The sequence below is a fragment of the Botrytis byssoidea genome (assembly GCF_014898295.1).
Source record: "Botrytis byssoidea strain MUCL 94 chromosome Unknown BBYS_006, whole genome shotgun sequence".
NCBI classification, from domain to species: domain Eukaryota; kingdom Fungi; phylum Ascomycota; class Leotiomycetes; order Helotiales; family Sclerotiniaceae; genus Botrytis; species Botrytis byssoidea.
This window is the reverse complement of record NW_024065847.1, coordinates 1533224-1553864: the sequence shown is the minus strand read 5'-3', so window position 1 is coordinate 1553864 and position 20641 is coordinate 1533224. Positions and strand designations below refer to the sequence as shown.

At 41.9% G+C, this 20641-nt stretch overlaps 6 protein-coding genes across 6 annotated transcripts; 4 read left to right on the top strand and 2 right to left on the bottom strand.

Annotated features, from left to right (window-relative positions):
• Positions 1-778: 778 nt before the first annotated feature.
• On the top strand, positions 779-2613 carry EAE97_003906 (uncharacterized protein; the record flags this gene model as incomplete). Its single annotated transcript, XM_038874418.1, has 12 exons — positions 779-811; positions 898-944; positions 1031-1123; positions 1208-1249; positions 1300-1366; positions 1421-1529; positions 1674-1692; positions 1754-1876; positions 1937-2042; positions 2128-2358; positions 2438-2466; positions 2529-2613. The coding sequence occupies 12 exons, from the start codon at positions 779-781 to the stop codon at positions 2611-2613; spliced, it is 984 nt and encodes a 327-aa protein (XP_038735027.1).
• Positions 2614-4312: 1699 nt separating this feature from the next.
• EAE97_003905 (uncharacterized protein) lies at positions 4313-6117 on the top strand (the record flags this gene model as incomplete). The annotated part of the gene is made up of 5 exons (XM_038874417.1): positions 4313-4406; positions 4460-4556; positions 4610-4672; positions 4728-5108; positions 5169-6117. The coding sequence occupies 5 exons, from the start codon at positions 4313-4315 to the stop codon at positions 6115-6117; spliced, it is 1584 nt and encodes a 527-aa protein (XP_038735026.1).
• Positions 6118-11310: 5193 nt separating this feature from the next.
• Positions 11311-11948, top strand: EAE97_003904 (uncharacterized protein; the record flags this gene model as incomplete). The annotated part of the gene is made up of 2 exons (XM_038874416.1): positions 11311-11419; positions 11608-11948. 2 exons carry the CDS (start codon positions 11311-11313, stop codon positions 11946-11948), a joined length of 450 nt encoding a protein of 149 aa, XP_038735025.1.
• Positions 11949-13790: 1842 nt separating this feature from the next.
• On the bottom strand, positions 13791-14909 carry EAE97_003903 (uncharacterized protein; the record flags this gene model as incomplete). Its single annotated transcript, XM_038874415.1, has 1 exon — positions 13791-14909. The coding sequence occupies one exon, from the start codon at positions 14907-14909 to the stop codon at positions 13791-13793; it is 1119 nt and encodes a 372-aa protein (XP_038735024.1).
• A 1847-nt stretch (positions 14910-16756) lies between these two features.
• EAE97_003902 (uncharacterized protein) lies at positions 16757-18551 on the bottom strand (the record flags this gene model as incomplete). The annotated part of the gene is made up of 2 exons (XM_038874414.1): positions 16757-18195; positions 18245-18551. 2 exons carry the CDS (start codon positions 18549-18551, stop codon positions 16757-16759), a joined length of 1746 nt encoding a protein of 581 aa, XP_038735023.1.
• Positions 18552-18940: 389 nt separating this feature from the next.
• Positions 18941-20274, top strand: EAE97_003901 (uncharacterized protein; the record flags this gene model as incomplete). Its single annotated transcript, XM_038874413.1, has 7 exons — positions 18941-19101; positions 19163-19191; positions 19246-19372; positions 19446-19508; positions 19565-19590; positions 19639-20082; positions 20135-20274. 7 exons carry the CDS (start codon positions 18941-18943, stop codon positions 20272-20274), a joined length of 990 nt encoding a protein of 329 aa, XP_038735022.1.
• Positions 20275-20641: the final 367 nt, after the last annotated feature.

The window sequence follows — 20641 nt, the reverse complement described above, 5'->3', positions numbered from 1 at the left end:
GTGTACTTCTACTCTGTAGTCTGGACAGAGTAGTATCTCCTCTCGCTGTGGGAGATCCATACACCTCGGATATTGAAAAAAGATGTAAGCGTAAGCGTCTACACCAAAACAAAACACGATGCAGATATTTACCTAGGTACCTATGTATGTATACTTTCTTTATTATTAATGACCATGAACCCAAGTCTTTGGAGACGGCTGACCCAGCAAACCGGGAAGGTCGGCTCATTCTCTTTTAATGGGTCAATGCATGAAATAACTGGGATAAAACTGTGAACGACCCCAAACTTCAAAGTAAATTCCCTTCTTCCGGTATCTACCCCTTCATCCCAAAGAACTAATCCTTAATAACTTTATGTTGGCCGATCGATTAGCTTCTCCCCCATTTTACCATGAGACCATCGAATGATACCTTGCAATTTCATATATACCGGTATATACTAGGAGCCTTGAACTATGCCAACGCATCAATCAGAGTTCATTTTCAGGTTCGCTGCATACAATTTAGTCTTCCCACAGAAATTCCCTACCCGAGCCCAAATTAGCAATCCCCTGGTCAGTGAGATTTTAAGACATGGCCCACGACCCGGGAATTCGTCTCTTGGGATTTTGACGTTTTCCCCATTCTCGTCGAATTTATCAATTCGTCTTATGTCAAATTGATCTTTCTCAAATTTGTGTTGCAAATTCTTCATAGTACTACTGTACGACATATCCATTGTCACAAACTATCATACCTACTTTTTATTTGCGAATACCGTAGCCCTCAACGAAGACAATGGCATTAGAAAATTCGGAGACTCTAGAAGAGGTACAATCACTTCGGCACAAGTACCGTCCGGGATGTCGGTATTCACGTATATGTATGACATACTAATAAACCGGATTCATTTACAGGACGTCAGCCTTACCGCCCGTAGTTATTCTTCTTCCGAAGATGATTTGTGAGTTACAGCGTTCCTGAGAACTTGTCAAAGTCAATACTATGAAGGATCATAAGCGAATAACAGTTAACGACGTGCAATGCCAGAGCAGGAGATACTTATTCGATAGATTCGAGTGCTATGGCTTTTAAAATGGAAAATGGTAGAAGATATCAGGCATATAGAGAAGGAGCTTATTGGTAAGTGATCACTTGTTGATGCCTCCATTTGTTTGATTGTTTGATTCTAAATTTCAACAAACTTTGAGATCTAATACCAGATAGGCAACCAAATGATGAAGTACAAAGTGAGCAAATAGACATTAGGTACCTCGATATTTGCAGATATACAGAGAAGTGTGTTAAACAAATTCAAGTCATCGACGATATCTAACAATGCTGGATGGCGCGTTGTATATGGCACCAATACCGGATAACGTCGAGGTAAATACAATTGACCTCGAGAAAAATTCACGAAAGGACTAATATGATGGGAAGCGAGTTTTAGATCTCGGAACAGGTACAGGAATATGGGCAATTGACTTTGCTGACCTTTTTCCAAATGCGTCGGTTCTTGGGACAGACCTATCACCAATCCAACCGGACAGTAAGTAGCTCTATCTTTTCCCAATCAATTTGGCTCATAAACCATTCGCCCTTCAAAAATCATCATGTTTCATGACTTCATGACTCTATATTTTTCAACTTCCAAGTCCCTATTTGGTGTATGTGCTGACTTAGACACCCTCAGTGGTTCCTCCAAATTGCAGGTAAAGTATTTGGCAATCACAACAACCCATATATTCGCAGCGGCTAATCAAAGCTCCCCAGGTTCGAGATAGATGATTGCACAGAGGAATGGACCTATCCGCCAAATTACTTTGATTTTATACACATTCGTTCACTTCTCGGTAGTGTCGCTGATTGGGACAGACTATACGCTCAAGCTTTCAAGTAAGGCCCCGTACACATGCCAACAATACGTGTATTTCCAGCAGTCCTAATCAATATTAGACATTTGAAACCAGGAGGATATATTCAGCACCTGGAGCCATCATTATATATACATTGCGATGACAACAGTTTACCACCAGATAGTCCATTGTATAAGTTCTCTGAGGTATGTAGGTATCAAGAAGTTTCATCCAAAATATTTCTTTTGCCAAGTTAATGTACGACTACTAACTTCAGACGGTCTTCAATAGCTTTTCAACGAGGCTGGAGTGCGTACCGGACAATCATTAGATCTATGCCCTACAATGAGCTCAAAAATAGCACAAGCTGGGTTCGTTAACCTTCACGAGAAGACATATAAAACGCCATTAGGAGAATGGTCATCCGATCCGAAGTTACAAGAGCTAGGAAAGTGGAATTTGTTACAATTTGATGTTGGATTAGAAGGATTTTCCATACAACTTCTCACAAATGTAATGGGGGTGAGTTCGGTCCTACTACATGAAACTTCACAAAGGGAAATGTTCGTCACTTGAAATATGAAACTGATGGACTGAATAGATGACTTTACCTGAGGTTCAGTTATTCTGGTAAGTTGAATTATTTATTCGACGAGATCAATTGGAGTTCAAGATAATTGACGCATGTATAGTGCCCAAGTTCGTGTTGCGGCTCGAGATCGAAGAATACACTCGTACTATCCACATAAACTGGTTTACGCTCAAAAGCCTCTGTAACTTCTCGCAACAATAAGATCGGACGACGTGTCACACTAGGTTACGATGTCGCCTTACGCAATCCAGTTTCCGGTCTGCGGCGCCAGTGACCAAGTGTAATAGGACATTTTACCCCTTCATCATTCTACGATAAGCGATCCTCTTAGTTGATGATGGCAGACAATAAAACAAAAGTATTCTGGGCGAATCGTCATAGGATCTGAGGCAGTTCATTTTTTATATACCGGACGAATTATATGGTCAAGTTTTTAAGATTAAATTCGATGGACAATATAACAGAGTTGATGGGTTAAGTACAGTACCAAGTACGATTGAAGATTTAAGTTTGACTTTACTTCTTGTACTCCTTGTTGCTGGAATAATTTAAATTGGCCCTGTACATATTATTTCATTTATACTAATGGGTCTGCTGGGGTAGATTTGGACCCATTGGATGCTAATTCTTCAATAAATTCGTTGAATAGATATCATTCATAAAATACCTTCACTTTTTATGTCGTTGGTTTCTCGTCCTTGCTTTGAATTTTTGCTCTTATAATTTGCCCTGGGTTCTTGTTTTGAGATTTTTCACACTAGGATTTTCTTTTGAACCTCCAATTTAACGTTGCCCAATCCCTTTTGACGATACCAACGAGTTCTCGAACGCTCATTTCTTATCTACTTTACCAAAGTCGGTGTGATGTCTGTGCATACCTTGACAATAGATACCTACCGAGCAAGTACTCGAAAAAAATGCATTGACTTCTGAAACATGGGTCTCTTGTAGTACTAAATGGGGATATCCTTTCGTCTCTATTCCTTAATTACCTGAAGCCGATTGGTTCTATCTAATCTACGAGCCTGGGAAGCTTACAAGTACTTTGTTTTCAAATCACCGCCAAGCTGTCAACTTATCATTTCAAACACCATCGCCTCGTCAGCAATTGCACTTTCCATTACTTCAAACCTCTGATCCACGTTTCCCAAACAAAAATTGTCAAAAATATAGCATTTTCTTCTTTACTCGTATTTTCTTACTCTGGAAATCTTCAAGCAGGTAACTCCCTGCGGATTTTCTTCACTTCAGACGACATGTGATGCTACAATTGACGAGTATCATGCAATGAACCTAGTAGCTTCGACGTTTTTCTCATGATAACCGTTTCTTTTGACAACCACTAGGACTAACATTCTTAGACTGCTATTCTGAGAACCCCCAATTGAATGGACCAGTCCACCAAATCCACATCCCGTACAAATGGGGACGCCGCGGCTCCGCTATCATCGCTCTGGATGTAGCCCAGCTATCAATCTCAGCCTGAAACTTGTGGATCATTGCATCTATATGAATATTGATGTGAAAAGCTTGGAGCAAGGCACATGGTATGCAGCAAAGGGTATTGGTTTTGGGAGTTATTTCCACTTTTTTCACATCTGTTAAGTATTGCTCGATTGTGCAGTGATGGAAACCCTTTTCTTCTCACCGTACATTCATCAATCTTCTTTCCTACCTACCTCCTTTTCTCTTCTCATTACATCTTCGGCACATCGCTGGCGAGTCCGTTTAGACTTTTCTTCGATTCCTTAGAATTACATTCTCTTTATTGTTTTATTGTTTGCTGTGTAAACTTGGAATCACTCGATTGGTTCGATTGAAGTTTGATACTTTACTTCCTTTTTATTTTATTTTTCGAGGAAATTTATCTGTGATATATTCAAAATGGTTGGATGGGGCGTTCTTCAGGATCCAAGGTATCCAAATATTCCTGGAACCGTAAATCTTGGTGAAAATACTGCTGGAGCTGATGGTTCATGTGAGTGTGTTCAATCTTTGTGGAACTAGCCGAACTTACTGACTTCATATTAGCAAAAGAAGCGAATTGGGATTATGTTGAGCCAAAGAAGAGGGGTGAGATTGTTCTCAATCCTCAACCTTCTGAAAGTCCTAATGATCCTCTCAATTGGTATGTTTGCGTGATACTATTATCAAAAAGTCTTTCCACTAACATGTTGTTAGGACTACTGCTACAAAAATGGCCATTCTTCTCATCCTAGCCTTGACTGCAGGTGTCACTGTCTCGTATGTACTACCTACCCCCGTTAGACATATAGCCCAATCTAACACCACTTTGTAGTCTCGGTCCAATGATTACTACCGGTTCCGAAGATATTGCAACGGCTTTCGATGTCACTACAGATCAAGTCTCTTTTAACATCGTCGGAATCATGCAACTTACCACTGGTTCCGGGACATTCTTCACTGCCGCAGCAGCAGCAGTATGGGGAAAACGTCCAGTTTTCATTGTGTCTACTATTGGATTGTTGGCCACCAATATCTGGGGTTTCTTTTCCAATAGTTTCATGTCGCTTTCCATAATGCGAGCTTTTCAAGGTTTCTGTGCTTCTCCCCTGGAGACACTTGTCAGCGCAACAGTTTCCGAGATCTTCTTTGTCCATGAGAAGGGTAAGATGTTGAGTGTATGGAATCTGTTCGTTATGGGTGGTGTTAAGCTTGGGTATGTTTAGTCCGCAACGTTAACATAAACATTCCGCTTCCAAATACTAATTACCTCCAGTCAACTCATCGCAAGTTTCATCATCCAATCCTTAGGATTCAAATTCACCTTTGGAATCTGTGCTTGCATCTACGCCATGATTATCCCCGCCATGTATTTCTTCGTACCCGAAACTCTCTACATTCCTCAAACTGATCCTCCTACCCAACTCATCGTCGACAAAACAGAAGGCCGCGTCTACGAAATCGTCCTACCAGATATGAAGAAATCGTTCGGGGAACGTCTCACAATCTTCAACGGTCGCATCTCGCAAGCTAGTTTCTGGGCACTCGCAGCTAAACCAATCCCGCTCGTTACTTTCCCCGCCGTCATATTCAGCGCCTTCACCTATTCATTCTACGCCGCCGGTCTAACCCTCATTGCTCTACTCCAAGACACCATCTTCAGCGCGCCTCCATACAACCTCTCCACTTCCGCCATCGGACTTACCAATCTTCCCCTCTTCGGCGTTGGACTCGTCGGCACCCTAGTTTCAGGATACTGCGCCGATTTCGTCGTCCAATGGATGACCCGCCACAACAATGGTATCTACGAACCCGAATTCCGTCTCGTGCTCATGTTCGTCGCGGCTTCTCTTTCTACCGTCGCATATGTCGGCTTTGGATATTCCGTCGCAGCAGGAGCTTCCATCTACATCCCCATTGCCTTTTTGGGCGTCCAAACTTTCGCAGTTCCGTTTGCGACGAGTAGTATGTTTACATATGTTATGGATTGTCATAATCGCTTGGCACCACAAGCGTTCGTTACGATGAATTTTATCAAGGCGGTTTTGTCACTGGTCATGAGTGATTTTGTGAACGGATGGTTTGAAGCAAGTGGCGCGAAGAGTGTTTTTACCACGGTGGCGATCGCCAATCTTGCGGTTTCCGCATTTGCGATTCCGATGTATATTTTTGGGAAGAGACTGAGGAGTAAAGTTGCTAGAAGTGCTTTTCACCAAAAATTCTAGATTTTTCCTCGAATTTTTCTTTCACGATACAACTCAAAGGATATCTCTCATTTTTTCTTCAACATCACTTTAGCAAGCGGGCATTGACGTTACGGCGCATGGGGATTTCACTTGGAACGGTGCATTTCACACGGATAGGAAGGTAACGCCGGGCGTTGAATGATGAATACATGTACATCAGGGGATGGAGTTTAAAAGGTTATTGATACCATTACCTATCCTCAATCATTCTTTTTACAATGTACATTACACTACAGACATAGAAACAGATCGCCATTTTGATGATCAGAAAATAGAACAACCCAGAACAATCAGTTAAATGAATCGGAATGTCACTGGGCATTGAAGTATGTGGTAGATGCATCCAATATATTAAAATTTATGCCTCATAAAAACATAGCTCCTCAGTGATGTTTGACCCTCTCTCGCTAATCTAAACATTCGACCCTGATTTTTGATTCCCCTCTAACTAGATGTGGAGTTTGAAACTATTCATAGGAGTATAAATTCTTGTATAAAATATGAGATGCTCAATACCTAACGATTATTATCGATTATGCTTGATCATTACTTGTATAAATGTAGAGGATGTAAGTTATATAGACAAGAGAAAAACTGATGCCTTCAATTGAATAAGGAAAATTCCAGGTTATCGGAAGATTCAAGATGAAACAAATACTGGTTTGCATCTACAGAACAGTCGCAAACTTAGATGATAGTGCAGGCTTGCGATTAATTGGAGGTCTAGATCAGATGACAGTAGGTGACATGAGCGTAAATATTTCAGCAAGTTGTGACAACATATCTGAAGAGTCCACGAATTGTGTGAAATTTTGTGCGGTCAAACCTGAGACTGCGGAGAATTGTTGTTTAAAAATTCGAGACCAGTTTGAATTCCGCTGCTGTAGAAGGACTTCTATGATTTCAACAAAACGAACTCATCACTTATGAGAACGAGTTCAAAATGTTCAGAAATGAAGACAAGTTATTGAATGAATTTTATATTTGAGATGGAGGCATCCACTTTAATAGTTGAGTGGTATCGCAGTGAATCATACTCTCAGATATAGGGCAGGATATCGAGAAAATTATCCCGCGATACCTCAAGCATAAGACGTTACAGTTGTATATATGTATGTGTGCAGATATGCGCCTGGAAACAGGGAAAAAAAAAGGCAAAAAAAGATGTCAAGTTCAGATCCATGGTTAGTGTCAAGTACTGGGGACGAATATACTCACTTTTCCACCACATATCCCAAACTGACCACCATTCACGAGGATCAGCCCGTAGCAGGCCTGCGCCAGCTTACTGCACCACAGTGGGGATCGCCGCTACACAAGCCGTCCTACCTATAGCTTTTATAGGGTTAGTAATTGGGGGAAGGTTTACGGTCTACAAGTATACCTATCCTTTTTCTCCCCTAATGACCCATGGTTCTTGAGAGCATTGTACGCGTCTTAGTGGTCGACCTCCAGAGATTGAACTAGAGAATTTGTTAACGAAATCATTCTCATGAATTTCGCGAAGCGCGTGTTTGACCACTGGACCATGAACTTGAACTTGGTTGTATTTTCAAGGAGTCGTTGTATCAGAAACTATATTGTGTTCTTTGTTTGATGATGAGGAAGTGAATATTTGTGGCTTTGCTGAATTGAAGATGACGGCGAGGTCATGAGAAATGAAGCGCGAAGCGTAGCGGCTAAAGGCGGGTAATATTGGTGTTTTCTCAGCTTTCATTTCGATCATCTGGGAGAACGTGAGAAACCGGGAATAGGTTAGTTCGCATGTGTGGTTTCCAGACTGCCCTGAATCAAGATCTTCAACTTCGATGATGAAAGTATAGCAATCATATATCTGGATTCCCAAGCCGATCAATCAAATTACAGTTCCCGAGCGGCATCCGATAAGTCTGGTTCGTTCAAAGCATTGGCGGAGTACCGAAACTGAGAGACGTCTCGGGGCTTGGTGAAATGAGGACGCAAATGTCGTGAATTTAAGGATAGCGCATTGTTTGACGACTTTATGGTCCATTTTGCTACCTCACACTTTTTTCTCCCACCTGCATAGTGCATTCATTCGTGCTGCTTCTTGAGGCTCGAAAGCTTTCGGGATTTCGACTTTGGTTAATCAGGCTTGATTCCTTGTCAGCCCGCACCGGAATATGCATCGCCTGCAGAAACTCCACAATACTCATCGCGGCTCCAGAATCCGTTTTCAAATTAGATCCTAAGAATTTGAGCGCCGTGATAAATCAATGGTCAAGAACGAGTCCTACTCCAAGCTTGTTGAATAAAAAAGAGGTAGATAAGCGATTCTTGCTGTTGGAAAAATTTCATGAGCCAAAGGAAATCCGTGCAATGAAACAAATGAAGGGATGCTTGACATGCCCTCTCCGCATTCAAACGCCAAATTCACATTTCCGTTGCACAAAAGTTTGTGCTTACTTGATCGAGTTTTTGAGGATTCGATGTCCTCTGTCGGCGCCATAACCACAGTTCAATTCTTCGAGAGGTGGTCTAACTCTACCATTTTTATCGGATTTCCATGAATCTTGATAGATATCAAAGACAGGAGCTGTGATAGCAAAGCCTTGCCGCCAAGAATGGAATTGTGGTCTCCGTAGCTCCTAGGAGGAAGGAGGAAAGAGGAAGTACGACTTTACCCAGGCCACGTCGTCCCACGTGATGTGGTTACTCGAAATGGATTACCCCGCACGAAAGTCGTCTCATATGCAATGTAACATGCATGGGGTAAGGCAAGGGGGAATGAGAAGAGAAACATCAATTTCACACTTCAACTTCTGATCTCCCTCCATCCATCATCAGAACGACGAGCGATTTGTGAGAATATTCGGAATCGCCACTGGAAAAAACATCTCAACATCTCGAAACACTTGCCTCACCATCCACTCGCATTGAAACTTCCACCGCAGTAGTCAGAGTCGACGGAGTTGACCCAGTCGTTTGATTTCATATACATGCAACTGAAATTCATCTCGAAGAATGTCATACTATTCCATGGAATCTTTGCGTATACGGTTCATTTCATTTCAATGTTGAGTATGAAACCTCGAATATGAATACGAACTCCAATTCAAGTACGATGGACCATAACGGGCACCTACCATCAAAGAAGTTCCTAGTCGTGATGAATTTTGAATAGATGTTGCCGTTCAGGAATCTGTAAGTCAAAGCGTCATCTTCTTCCTCTCTTTTTTTGTTTTCGAAAACTAATGTATGTGACAACGTATGTTCTTGAAGGGATCGCAGCTTGTTCTCGGTATTGATGATGGCATGTCGATCGGCAGAAACGGAACCCGGAATCTATCCCTATGAAAGCGAAAGACCCTATAAAGTATATCGATCCCAGGCCTTGTCCGCAGCGCTCGGCAGACAATTTTCCAGCACACCAATTCGATAGTCCAGTCAAACAATCCAAATCCTTCCTCTCGAATCACCCAATCGATCTCCTTTTATGTTTCGTGATTCACGTATCCAGAGCAAAAAAACGGTCTTGACGGCGATATCTAATCGAGTGGGCATATACTTGTATACACGTGAAGACATCGTCATGCAGTATGCCTTTTCTTCATTTTCCGAAAATAAACACGGGAAACGATTTCTTTTGGGTCCTGGTTTCAATAAGTAGTGCCCTTTCAGTGGCGGACACTTGCTTAATATTCTAGTGGTACAAGCCTTATCAGACTCTTCAACTACCCTGCTAGCAGCTAGATCCATTGAGGATCTGAAAAATTGGGTTTACCCCCACGAAGAAGCTCACCCCCACTGCTGAAATTTTACACTTTTCTATTAATGAAATGATTGAAAGTGGGCAGAATTGTTCCGAATCTCAAAGTTCATCACTCTTCCAGCTTGAGATTCCCTCATCTATCTAGTATGATATACATTATGTAGGTAGTCGAAGGAATGTCATACTTTGACATGGCTAATATGAAATTACAGAGAAATGGAAAGCCACATCAGATTCACATATAAATCTTACCAAACTGGCTTACTGCCTCCAGAAGAAATCCGAAATCTTCCGAGGGATTCAGGGGCCAAGACAACAAACAACACAACCATTTGAACCAAACAATCAAAAATCATGTGCTAGAAGGACTCTTTCTACTGGTCAATTCTTGATCCATCATCAAGATCCGTTTCCTAATTCGACCTTTCTTTTGATCTATCTGCTCCCATAAAACGTGGGGCTTCAATTGTGCAAAATGACTCGTGGCATTTTTTGTGAACTTATGGCGCACGATAGCTGGCGTAAAAAGTCTCGGGTAAGATTGTACTGTCTGACAAGTTTTATGAGCAGGGATGAAAACTCAACGTCAGTCAAAAAAGTATTGACGACACACACCCAATGCCCAGGTATCCCGAGGGGGGGAGAGAGAGAGGCAAAGAATAATATCGGGTGGTCAGACAGTGCAGGATTAGCAAGAATCGATTCAAGTGAATTGAGTTTTAATTTTTTTTCCTTTACAAAACGTTCTTACTTTTTCTTGTTAGACTTGTCGTGTAACGAAGTATAAAATTCTTATATAAGATTGATCATTCAACGGTTCGATGAGATCAGCTCGATCAGCTGCGAAAGTTTAAAGTCTACGATGTACTCTCTATCCGGGCCCCTCTACTCTACCCAAGTGGAAATTAAATATCCCATTTCAATCCGAGAATAGTTGTTTTTTGTAATATCCCCACCATTCCGGTATTTTCTCTTGAACATATCTTGCTCGGAATCCACTTTCTTTCTTTTTATACCCTTTTACTACGTAGCGCCGTTGTTGATATCGGACGAGATAAATCTCTCAGCCTTGCATTTCAGTCATGGTGTTGTTACACTAACTCTGATAGGAGGATATCATAAATCGAGCGGGCTGACCCACATATTGCTATTAAAATTTTGAAGATTAGTGACGGCACGATCCATATTCACTCTTTATGATCGGGAACTTCCTGAAAATTCAGGAACAACTAGTTGACACCGACTTTCAAACGGAGCTAGATCAGAAAAGGTGTCCTTAGCTCATTTTTTCTTGATTCTCCTTCCGCCCTTCCCATTCTTTCCCACACTCACACCAAGTCACAAAACTTCTTTTGCTTGTCAACACTCGAAGTCTTCCATCTCCACTCATACACCTATCTCCAAAAACCTCATTTTTGAGTTACTTCATACACATCAATACAATGGCCGCTCGTGTTGCTCCTAAGATGGCTTCCCTCATGGGATCTGCCTCCGCAAAGGTTGCCCGCCCAATGGTTCGATCCAACCTTGGTGCTCAACGTACCTTCACTGGTAAGCTTTAAGCTTTTAATACCTTCATGTTGTCAATTATCAATTGAGGTTTCGTCAAGCTTCGATAGCTATCGATATAGCTTCAATTGTATTACGATTCGATACATCTATCATCGTCTTCATATACCTATCGTCAAAATTCAATGGATAAAGAACATCTCGCTAACAAATTTTTCTTCCCCACACAGCCATGAGCAAGTCCTCCAAGACTGCTTTCCAAGCCGTCAAGCGTCAACAAACCAGCCAAATCCTCTCCAAGACCACCCAAATCTCTGCCCGCCCATACTCCTCTGAAATGGCCAACGCTCTCGTTCAAGCTTCCCAAAACCTCGGTATGGGAGGTGCCGCTATCGGTCTTGCTGGTGCCGGTGTTGGTATCGGTCTCGTCTTCGCTGCTCTCTTGCAAGCCGTTGCCCGTAACCCAAGCATGCGTGGTCAACTCTTCTCTTATGCCATTTTGGGTTTCGCTTTCGTCGAGGCCATCGGTCTTTTCGATCTCATGGTTGCTATGATGGCCAAGTTCTTGTAAATATGTCGTCATGTCTTGATGAAATGGGGAAGGTGTGTGTATAAATATGGTGGATGGAGATGGGGAATGAAGGTGGTGGTATAAATCAACGGTGCATTGTTACATCACGGGCATTGCATGCAGTTGCATATAGATGGTTTGGATCGATGATATAGAAAAATCGATGCTTCTTATAGACGGATTTCCTCTCTCCTCATTATATTAGAGCATAGAATTTCTAGATTAGACGAACATACAGACAGATGACGAATTGCCTTTCTCAAAAGGGTAGTTCCTGTAAACTATCAATGAAGAATGTATACCTATCTCTCTTTTACCTGTGCTATGCATGTTGCGATTTATTAATCTAGAACTTAGACTCGGGTCTTGGAGTATCTGGGGCCGCGGCTGGGGGATTTCCCAAACGCCAGCAGGTACGTATGTATGTATGTGTTGATTTGTTTACTTCTTATTTCGGGATATCTCGGGTGAAAAATTTTCACTTGGTGTTTCGGAGGTTTGGTTGTTGAAGGGATCCGTTATTTTTTGGGGTTATCTATCGATAAGGGTTGAGGACGGACTTTCACGACTCAGAACGATGTGATGGGAATTTGAAGCGATAGCGTGACTTTCATATGATGAGATTTGTGGGTATATCACGTGAGAACTGGCTTGAAGGTTCTTGCTGCTTGGTGTTGAGTTAGAGGTATGCATGGATGGGGTTGCTGGGGGTGGAATTCTGGGAGTTCCGGGGCAGGTTCTTAGATGTTTGCATGTTTGTACTTATGCATATACTCTGCACACGGTTTGGGGAGGGGGAAGGGAGGGGGAAGGGGAGGAAAGGGTTTCAATGTTCTCGTGGTAATTGATAGTTGATTATCAGGACACTTGTATACATGTATGTATACATCATAATTGTTTACTTCGTGATGAGAAAAGTAATAGATGCGGAAATGGAAGGATGGGGTTTGTCTATGATTTGTTTTTTTTGTTTCTTTCTTGAGGTGGAATGGGTTGGGATAGGGATGGTTTTTGGAAGGGGTATGATGGATAGAGAGGTAGAGATAGGTTTGGCTTGTCTAGTAGTATTTGAGAGGGGTGGGGGTAAGTATATTGGATATCGGATTTCTTGGTGATGGGATGGAGATGGTTTGGGGATTTTTGTATCGATGGATGGCGGGCCACGGGATAGTCTAGAGAGCATTGGGATGGGGATTGCGGTGGGAGTTAGAGGGGATAGGATGGAAGGGGAGGGAGGAGCTTAGGGTTGGGAGTTGGGATTGTGGATGGCGGGTATCGAGTGTTCGGGGGAGGGATTCGATGGGATGGGATTGGATTGTGTATTGTGTTGTGAGTAAGTTGTTGAATGTATATGGGGGGTATACTGCGTCTAGAGAAGTTGAGTTTGTCGATGTTGAGGATAGGGCACTGTGATGTATTTATATGCTAATAAAAAGTTGGTCTATTTGAGAATACATACTCAGTTAATGTATTCGACTGATAGTGTATCAATTCACACGAGGAAAGGAAAGTAAGAGAAGGTAATATTAAATCAAGATATGTGGATGAATAAACATCACTTAATCTAAAATCTAAAAACGCATCTTCATATAGAATTGAAGTCATGATATCGTAAATCGTACGTTAAGAGCCAGGAGAATTATTCTAGAAGTAGGTAGAGACAGGTTTTCATAAAAGAACAAGAAAAGAACGAAGCCTAAAACCGCCCAACATAAAAAGATCATCACCAAGTAAATCCCAACCCCTAGAACAAAAAGACAAAGAACGCCACGCTATGCTATGCTATGCCAAACCTTCCGAATACCTAATCCCCAATTCCCATCAACATCCAATGCAATCCAATCAATTGATCTCAATTGGTGCCGGCCCAAAAACCGCATTATTAGAAACCTCCAACGCATTAGCAAAATCCGACCCTTTAGCCAAAGCAGCCAAAGTCAAGCCGTTACCCGTAGCACCATTAGCAGCACCGGCATCGAATTCGAGTTTAACAGTAAAAACAACCGTTTTTCCATCTGCTTGTAAACTGATACTTTCGAATGGTTGTACGACAGGTTTATTTTGTTGATTGATGTAGACGAGCGAGAGTCCCTTGCAGTTCTCTCCCCAGGTGGTGTTGTAGTCTTGATCTGCGTTGAGCTGGAATGAGAATGTGATGATGGTGTCGGAATCGATGGTATCCGGTTGAGAAGCAGTGAGTTTTTGGAAGATCTTGAGAGGGATGGTATTGCTGTTTGGACAAGTTCCTTCAACGACGAAATTTTGGTTCAAAGCACTGAATGCAAAATCTCTAGTGCTAGCTGTCAAGAAAGGAAGAGCGGATGGAATTTTGTGAAGGATTTGACGGAAATATCCATTTTGTTCTCCTTCTTGTCCGAGTGATGCTGCAACGCCACGGATGAATTTGGAATCACCGTTTGTGCCGAATACGGTTTGGATATCTCCCAAAGTACCCATGGTTACATCTGTGAAAAGAGATGCTGTAGCTATGGCTTGCTCAAAGTTTGTAACGTCGAAATTGTATTGACATGGTTGAATGATAGCATTGGTATCATTGGTGAAACGAACGATAGCTTTCTCGGCATTCAATGAATGCAGTTTTTCTTGCGCAACAATTGCATTGAGGTTTGTAAGTACTGTGTCCCTACTGTCTTGACTGTCGAATGTGTAGCCTGGGACATTGTTTGTGATATTAAAGGTAAGCTCCTCGAAGAATGCGACTTCCATGTTCTCGTTGAAGGCGACGAGTTTGAAATTGGTGAGACTGTCATCTCCGCCAACCAACGCAGAAGGAGGAGGAATGTTAGAAAGAGACCCGTGGGCTGCGGTTTGAATTGCTAGTAATGGCCCTGTATTGGTTGCTGTTACAGCTTCAAGGAAGCTATTATCGACCGAGAAAGGAGCTGCGGCAATAAGGGTCGAGAGGAATGAAATTCCCAAGACAAAATTTGAAGTATGCATTATGAATTATGGTCTTTGAAGTTAGAATAAGGAGAAATGAGAAGGCTCTATGAGACAAAGAAGAAAGAAAACTTGTAGACTTAAGGAGATTCGTAAAAAGGTATGGTGATGTAATTGTTAATGAGGTTATTGATGGAAAAAAGTCAAAACCCAAACGTGCCAAACGGTCTCCTATATAGCCAGACCATCTCCAGGTCTACTAGAATACCGCCCCATGCTTGTTCGTTAATCACCAGATTTGTACCATACCTTTTGAGTTGCCTTTGGAATACAATTTAAGATTCTGCCGCAGTTGACATGACCTAAATTCACTTTCTCTTCAAAGCAATCCAAATACCAAAGAACGTGCTTACATGTAAGTGAGATCTGTTTCTTGAGCCAATAATCAAGAAGTATGTTGGTGGCGCAGAACGAGTAGGAAGCCAGAAATAGATCCCACGCGCGGCTGTAAGCGCTCTTCAAAAGACGATACATACCAAACTAAAGGGGATTGATTGGTGAACATGTGCAAATTAGGCGACCCAGCCGACCCCAAAGATCGGATATTCTAGTTCCCGTTCGCATAGCCACCACGACATGAATCTTTTCAATTGTAGATACTGCAAAGACCAATAGCCTGTAATCAATTTTTTGATGTGAGAAACGCTATGAGTGGATGATGATGAATGTTTCGACGGAGATGATGTCAAAAAGAACACGTAGGGCTGATTTTCTCAAAAATGTGCATGGGACAATGGAAGGGGTTGATGCCCAGAATTAGGCTAGTAACATGAGATGATAAACAAATAAGGAAAAGAATTCGATGAACGTCAAGTCGTAATGAATCTTATTAGAAAAGACTCGTCGTCTTGGAAGCCGAGGTCTCACCTTCTTGGTATTGAAGGAGTGTTTCCTAGACAAATTATGGGGCTTGGATGAGAACTAGCGTACACTTGATGTTGAACTCATGGATAGATAAATTCCCTAAAAAGAAAGGAATTTGATTGTCATTCAGAGTAATCATGCATGATTTTCAAAGTGCTTACTGCAGGTACTATACATGTCATCATGCAGTTACAGTTACTTCCCGCATGTGTATATTAACCTTAAAATAGACATGTCAGTAGAAAACCTGAACGATAATTGTACCACATCAATGCGCAAATGATAGGCTATGTAGTTAGTTCAATTTATTGTGGACATTCTCAAGTATTAGTATACACCACGATAAACGCTACTCTTATTTTGGTACATTGCATGTGAGCTAAAATATCATAGAAACAAAGTATTGGTTATTCAATTAAACTCTAAAGTGTAACATTTAGATCAGGTTGTTCTATGATTCACAACCTACTTCGCCTCCATATCGCATGCCCAAATATTTCAGCCAATGCGATACGGACACACTAGATTGATTCAAGTAACTCAAATCAAACACCTGGCGGTGATCAGAATGGCAACCAGCCACCCCGGACATGGAAAGCATTCCTTCGAAGTATCGGGACCGTGAAGTGAGGGTCATTTTGTGACAAGGGCATCTGCTAGCGCACGGGAGAGTTGCAGCTACTTTCTGGGAGATCAACTGCTCCTTCTGGCGATGTTGTCTCTGTGAGACACTCTCGACTTGAGGTTTTTATCACATCAACCTTGAATTCTTTGCTAAGCAGTGGAGGAAAAAGTCCCACCACTCGTAAAAGTCTCAGAATCAAAGTATTAATACCCAGATATATTGGGTACATAAGACAACAGTGAGATCACTGCGCCAATATGATGGCTGGACGTGATAATTGCATTGCCAGGTAAGCATTGCGATGATAGATCATAGAGTCAAGCGCGGCGACTAGACCGAGGATTTGGATATTTTGAAATCAAAAGTCGTCATCACTATCCTCGTCATCCTTTGGTGGAAGCATCTTACTCATGTAAGGACCATCCAACCAATAGCCTAATCTTCGATAATAATCTCTTGTACCAACACCACTGATGACACTTATCTTTGTACTTCCATGCTCATTTCGGGCAATCCTTTCAGCTTCTTCCATGAGTAATGTCCCATAACCTTGATGTTGAAACTTTCTTGGATCACGAGCATGAACCGGAACAGCTGAGCCATAAACGTGAAGCTCACGAATTATACTCGTAGGCTGTCCAGTAAGCTCGGGTCTGAAGGTATGTGTTTTGGAACACTTTCTCAAACGAAGTAATCCGATAAGAATATCTTGCTTTGGATCTTCATATGCTAAGAATGTCTCCCATCCTTTATTTGCGGTATAATCTCTTCGAACAAGTTCAACTTGAGAAGGACGAATCTTATTCTTAACCTCATTGATACCAACTTCACGAGTTCGAACATCACGGCAAGTAGTACCAAAATCCTTCATTCTACTCAACGCAAGCTCTCGAAGATTTCCATTCTCAACACCAGATGTGACCAAAGGCATTGGAATATCTCTTTGAACGCGATAAATACGAGTCCACGGTGGTACAAGAGCGAGAATGCGAGCGACTATATCGATAAGGGCATTTGGTGTGTAGTTCTTGTATCTGCCAGTTCTCCAGAGTTCGTATAAACCAGTTCCACGAATGACCAATGTTGGGTAAATTTTGAGACCATCAGTTCTAAAGGCAGGGTTTTCGAAATATTCCCTGAATTGATCCAAATCTCTCTCCATTCCAACGTTGGGTAAATCTGGCATCATATGGCTAACAACTTTAAAGCCAGCGTCCTTCGCCAGGCAAAATGTCTCTGCGACTGAAGCCACTGTGTGACCTCTGTTGGTATCTCGAGCAACATCCTCGTAAAGAGATTGTACACCAATCTCCAGACGGGTGCAACCATATCTTAGCATAGCAGATAAATGTGGCTGTAAGCAATAATCCGGTCGAGTTTCAATTGTGATACCAACACATTTGATGTTACTCATCTCACCAGCTTGAACTGCTTCATCTACATTATTTCCTTGATATCCACTGAGCGCATTGTGCAACTGGGAGATAAACCCATCTCTGTAACTTTCAGATAATGACATGAAAGTACCACCCATAATAATATATTCAACCTTGTCGACGCTGTGGCCGAGAGACTTAATTTGATCTACTCTTCCTCGGGCTTGTTCAAAGGGATCGTATCGTGCTCGAATAGCTCTCATGGATGTAGGTTCATAACCAGTATATGATTGTGTAGAATATTCGAAATCGGAATCAGGTCCACCAGGACAATAGACACAAATGTTTCCTGTGTAGGCAATGTGAGGACATCTATGTGGTTTACACATAACTGCGACAACAGCAATACCAGAAGCACTTCCTGACGAACTGTTAGCCCCGCATATGTCCATGTAATAGGAAGTACATACTAATTGGTTTTGCGATTAACTTGGGAAGAATGTATTTCTTATAATGTTCTGGAATGGCGGCAATAATAGCAGTCAATGGTGGAATATTACTGAGCCTGTGACGTTTTGACATTTTGGCCCTTAAACTATTCAAATTGATATCCTTCCTTGGCGCATTTGGATCCTGTTGAGATTCATGATCCTGCACTAATGCGCTAGCAATATCTGAACATGCTCTCAAGTATCTTTCATTCTCTGGAGGTAGATTAGGATCCTTTGGTTTTCTTTGCCTATCCGACAATGTCATTGTATCGACGGTAGTGGCCATTTTGGATTGTGTGGAGATGCAGTTGGTTCAATACGATTGCACGTTGGGATAGGTTTTGATCGCCTTTCTCTCGAGGCTTTGCGCAACCTTTGGTATCTCAAAATCAAAACTCTTCTCGTGGTAAATCGGGAATTTATGAAGAGAGTGATGCAGTTGATGCTTTGATGAGATCGCGGGGTTACTAAAATTAATGTTCTCGTGTGAAATAAATTTCCATTCCAAGCCAAACTACCGGAATAACTAATTAATCCGGTAAAATCGGAGGCCTTGCAAGCGATTCCGTCCGTAACAGAAGAAGCTGGTAAGAAGAAAAGAAGGAAATAATTCAAGATAAACTTCAAATCACTTTCCTGTCTTTCATATCTGACATCAATTGTCCCTCAGACAAGATGCAGGCTTTTTCAAGATGTGCCAGACCTGCGATGCAGGCTGCTATGAGAAGACAAGGTTATTCCACTTCGACCTCTGCTTATGCTGCTACCGCGGAAAACCTTCGTATCACTAAGGATACTAGAGTTATCTACCAAGGTTTCACTGGTAAACAAGGAACGTAAGTACTATCGCGAGACCCTATCTGGTATTGAAGAATTAAGCTGACAAATCTGCCATAGTTTCCACGCCCAACAAGCCATCGAATATGGTATGTCTTGAGACGAATAATGGGGGAATTGAAAAGGTTCTGATATGTAAATAGGTACAACTGTTGTTGGAGGTACAAACCCAAAGAAGGCTGGACAAACTCATCTCGATTTACCCGTTTTCGCAACCGTCGAACAAGCTGTAAAGGAAGCCGGTGCTACAGCTTCTGCTATCTTCGTCCCGTAAGATCTACCGCAATCGCAAAGAATCTGTGATGGAAGGATGGACTTGGTGCTGATGTAATATACTTTGCAGACCCCCTCTTGCTGCTGCCGGTATTGAGGAGGCTATCGCTGCTGAAATTCCTTTGGTTGTGTGGTAAGAATATCTACCAAATTTGCATGTGATAGCACTTGTACTAATTGATGGTCTAGTATCACTGAGGGTATCCCACAACATGGTATGTTTATATTTGGAGTTTGAGAAGATAAATCTAACCTCAATATAGACATGGTTCGCATTACAGACATCTTGAAGACTCAAGGAAAGACACGTTTGGTTGGACCTAACTGCCCAGGTCTCATTGCACCAGGACAATGTAAGATTGGTATTATGCCAGGGTTCATTCACAAGCGTGGACGTATTGGTATTGTTTCTCGTTCAGGAACTTTAACTTATGAGGCTGTCAACCAAACTACACAAGCTGGATTGGGACAATCTCTTGTTGTTGGTATTGGTGGTGATCCATTCTCTGGAACCAACTTCATTGATTGCTTGAAGGTATTCCTTGAGGATGAGGAGACTGATGGTATTATCATGATTGGAGAAATTGGTGGATCCGCAGAAGAAGATGCTGCCGAATTCTTGAAGGATTACAACACTGCTAAGAAGCCAGTTGTCAGCTTTATCGCTGGTATCTCTGCTCCTCCTGGACGAAGAATGGGACACGCTGGTAAGTATCTTAAAATGATAACCACTAATGACACTTGACTAACTTATCTCAGGTGCTATTGTCAGTGGTGGAAAGGGTGGTGCCGATTCCAAGATCTCAGCTCTTGAAGCTGCAGGTGTTATTGTTGAGAGAAGTCCAGCATTGCTCGGAAAGACATTACATGCTGAGTTCATGAGACTTGACATGATTTAAGGATATTGTTTTGTGAATAGATAAAGGGGCGATGATGATGTGCATTTGGTTTTAATGGTTTTCTTCAATACCTCATTCCTGTACAGCTAGCAATTACCCTATGTGTGCCAGTATAGACCTTTATAGACTTGTGATGGAGAGATAATCTAGGCAAACTTTTGAAGTGATGAATGATGAATGATGAGTGATAACATATACTGTATGTAGATAGCGAAAGCTACCGGATATTGCTAACTCTATTCGACCTCGTCAGTAAGGCTACCTGAATATAACATGCGTCTATTACTCTCTGTCTCTATTTGGAAAAAACAAACAGGCTACCTAAAATACATACCCTTTCCAATATTCCCATGAACCAAAACCACCA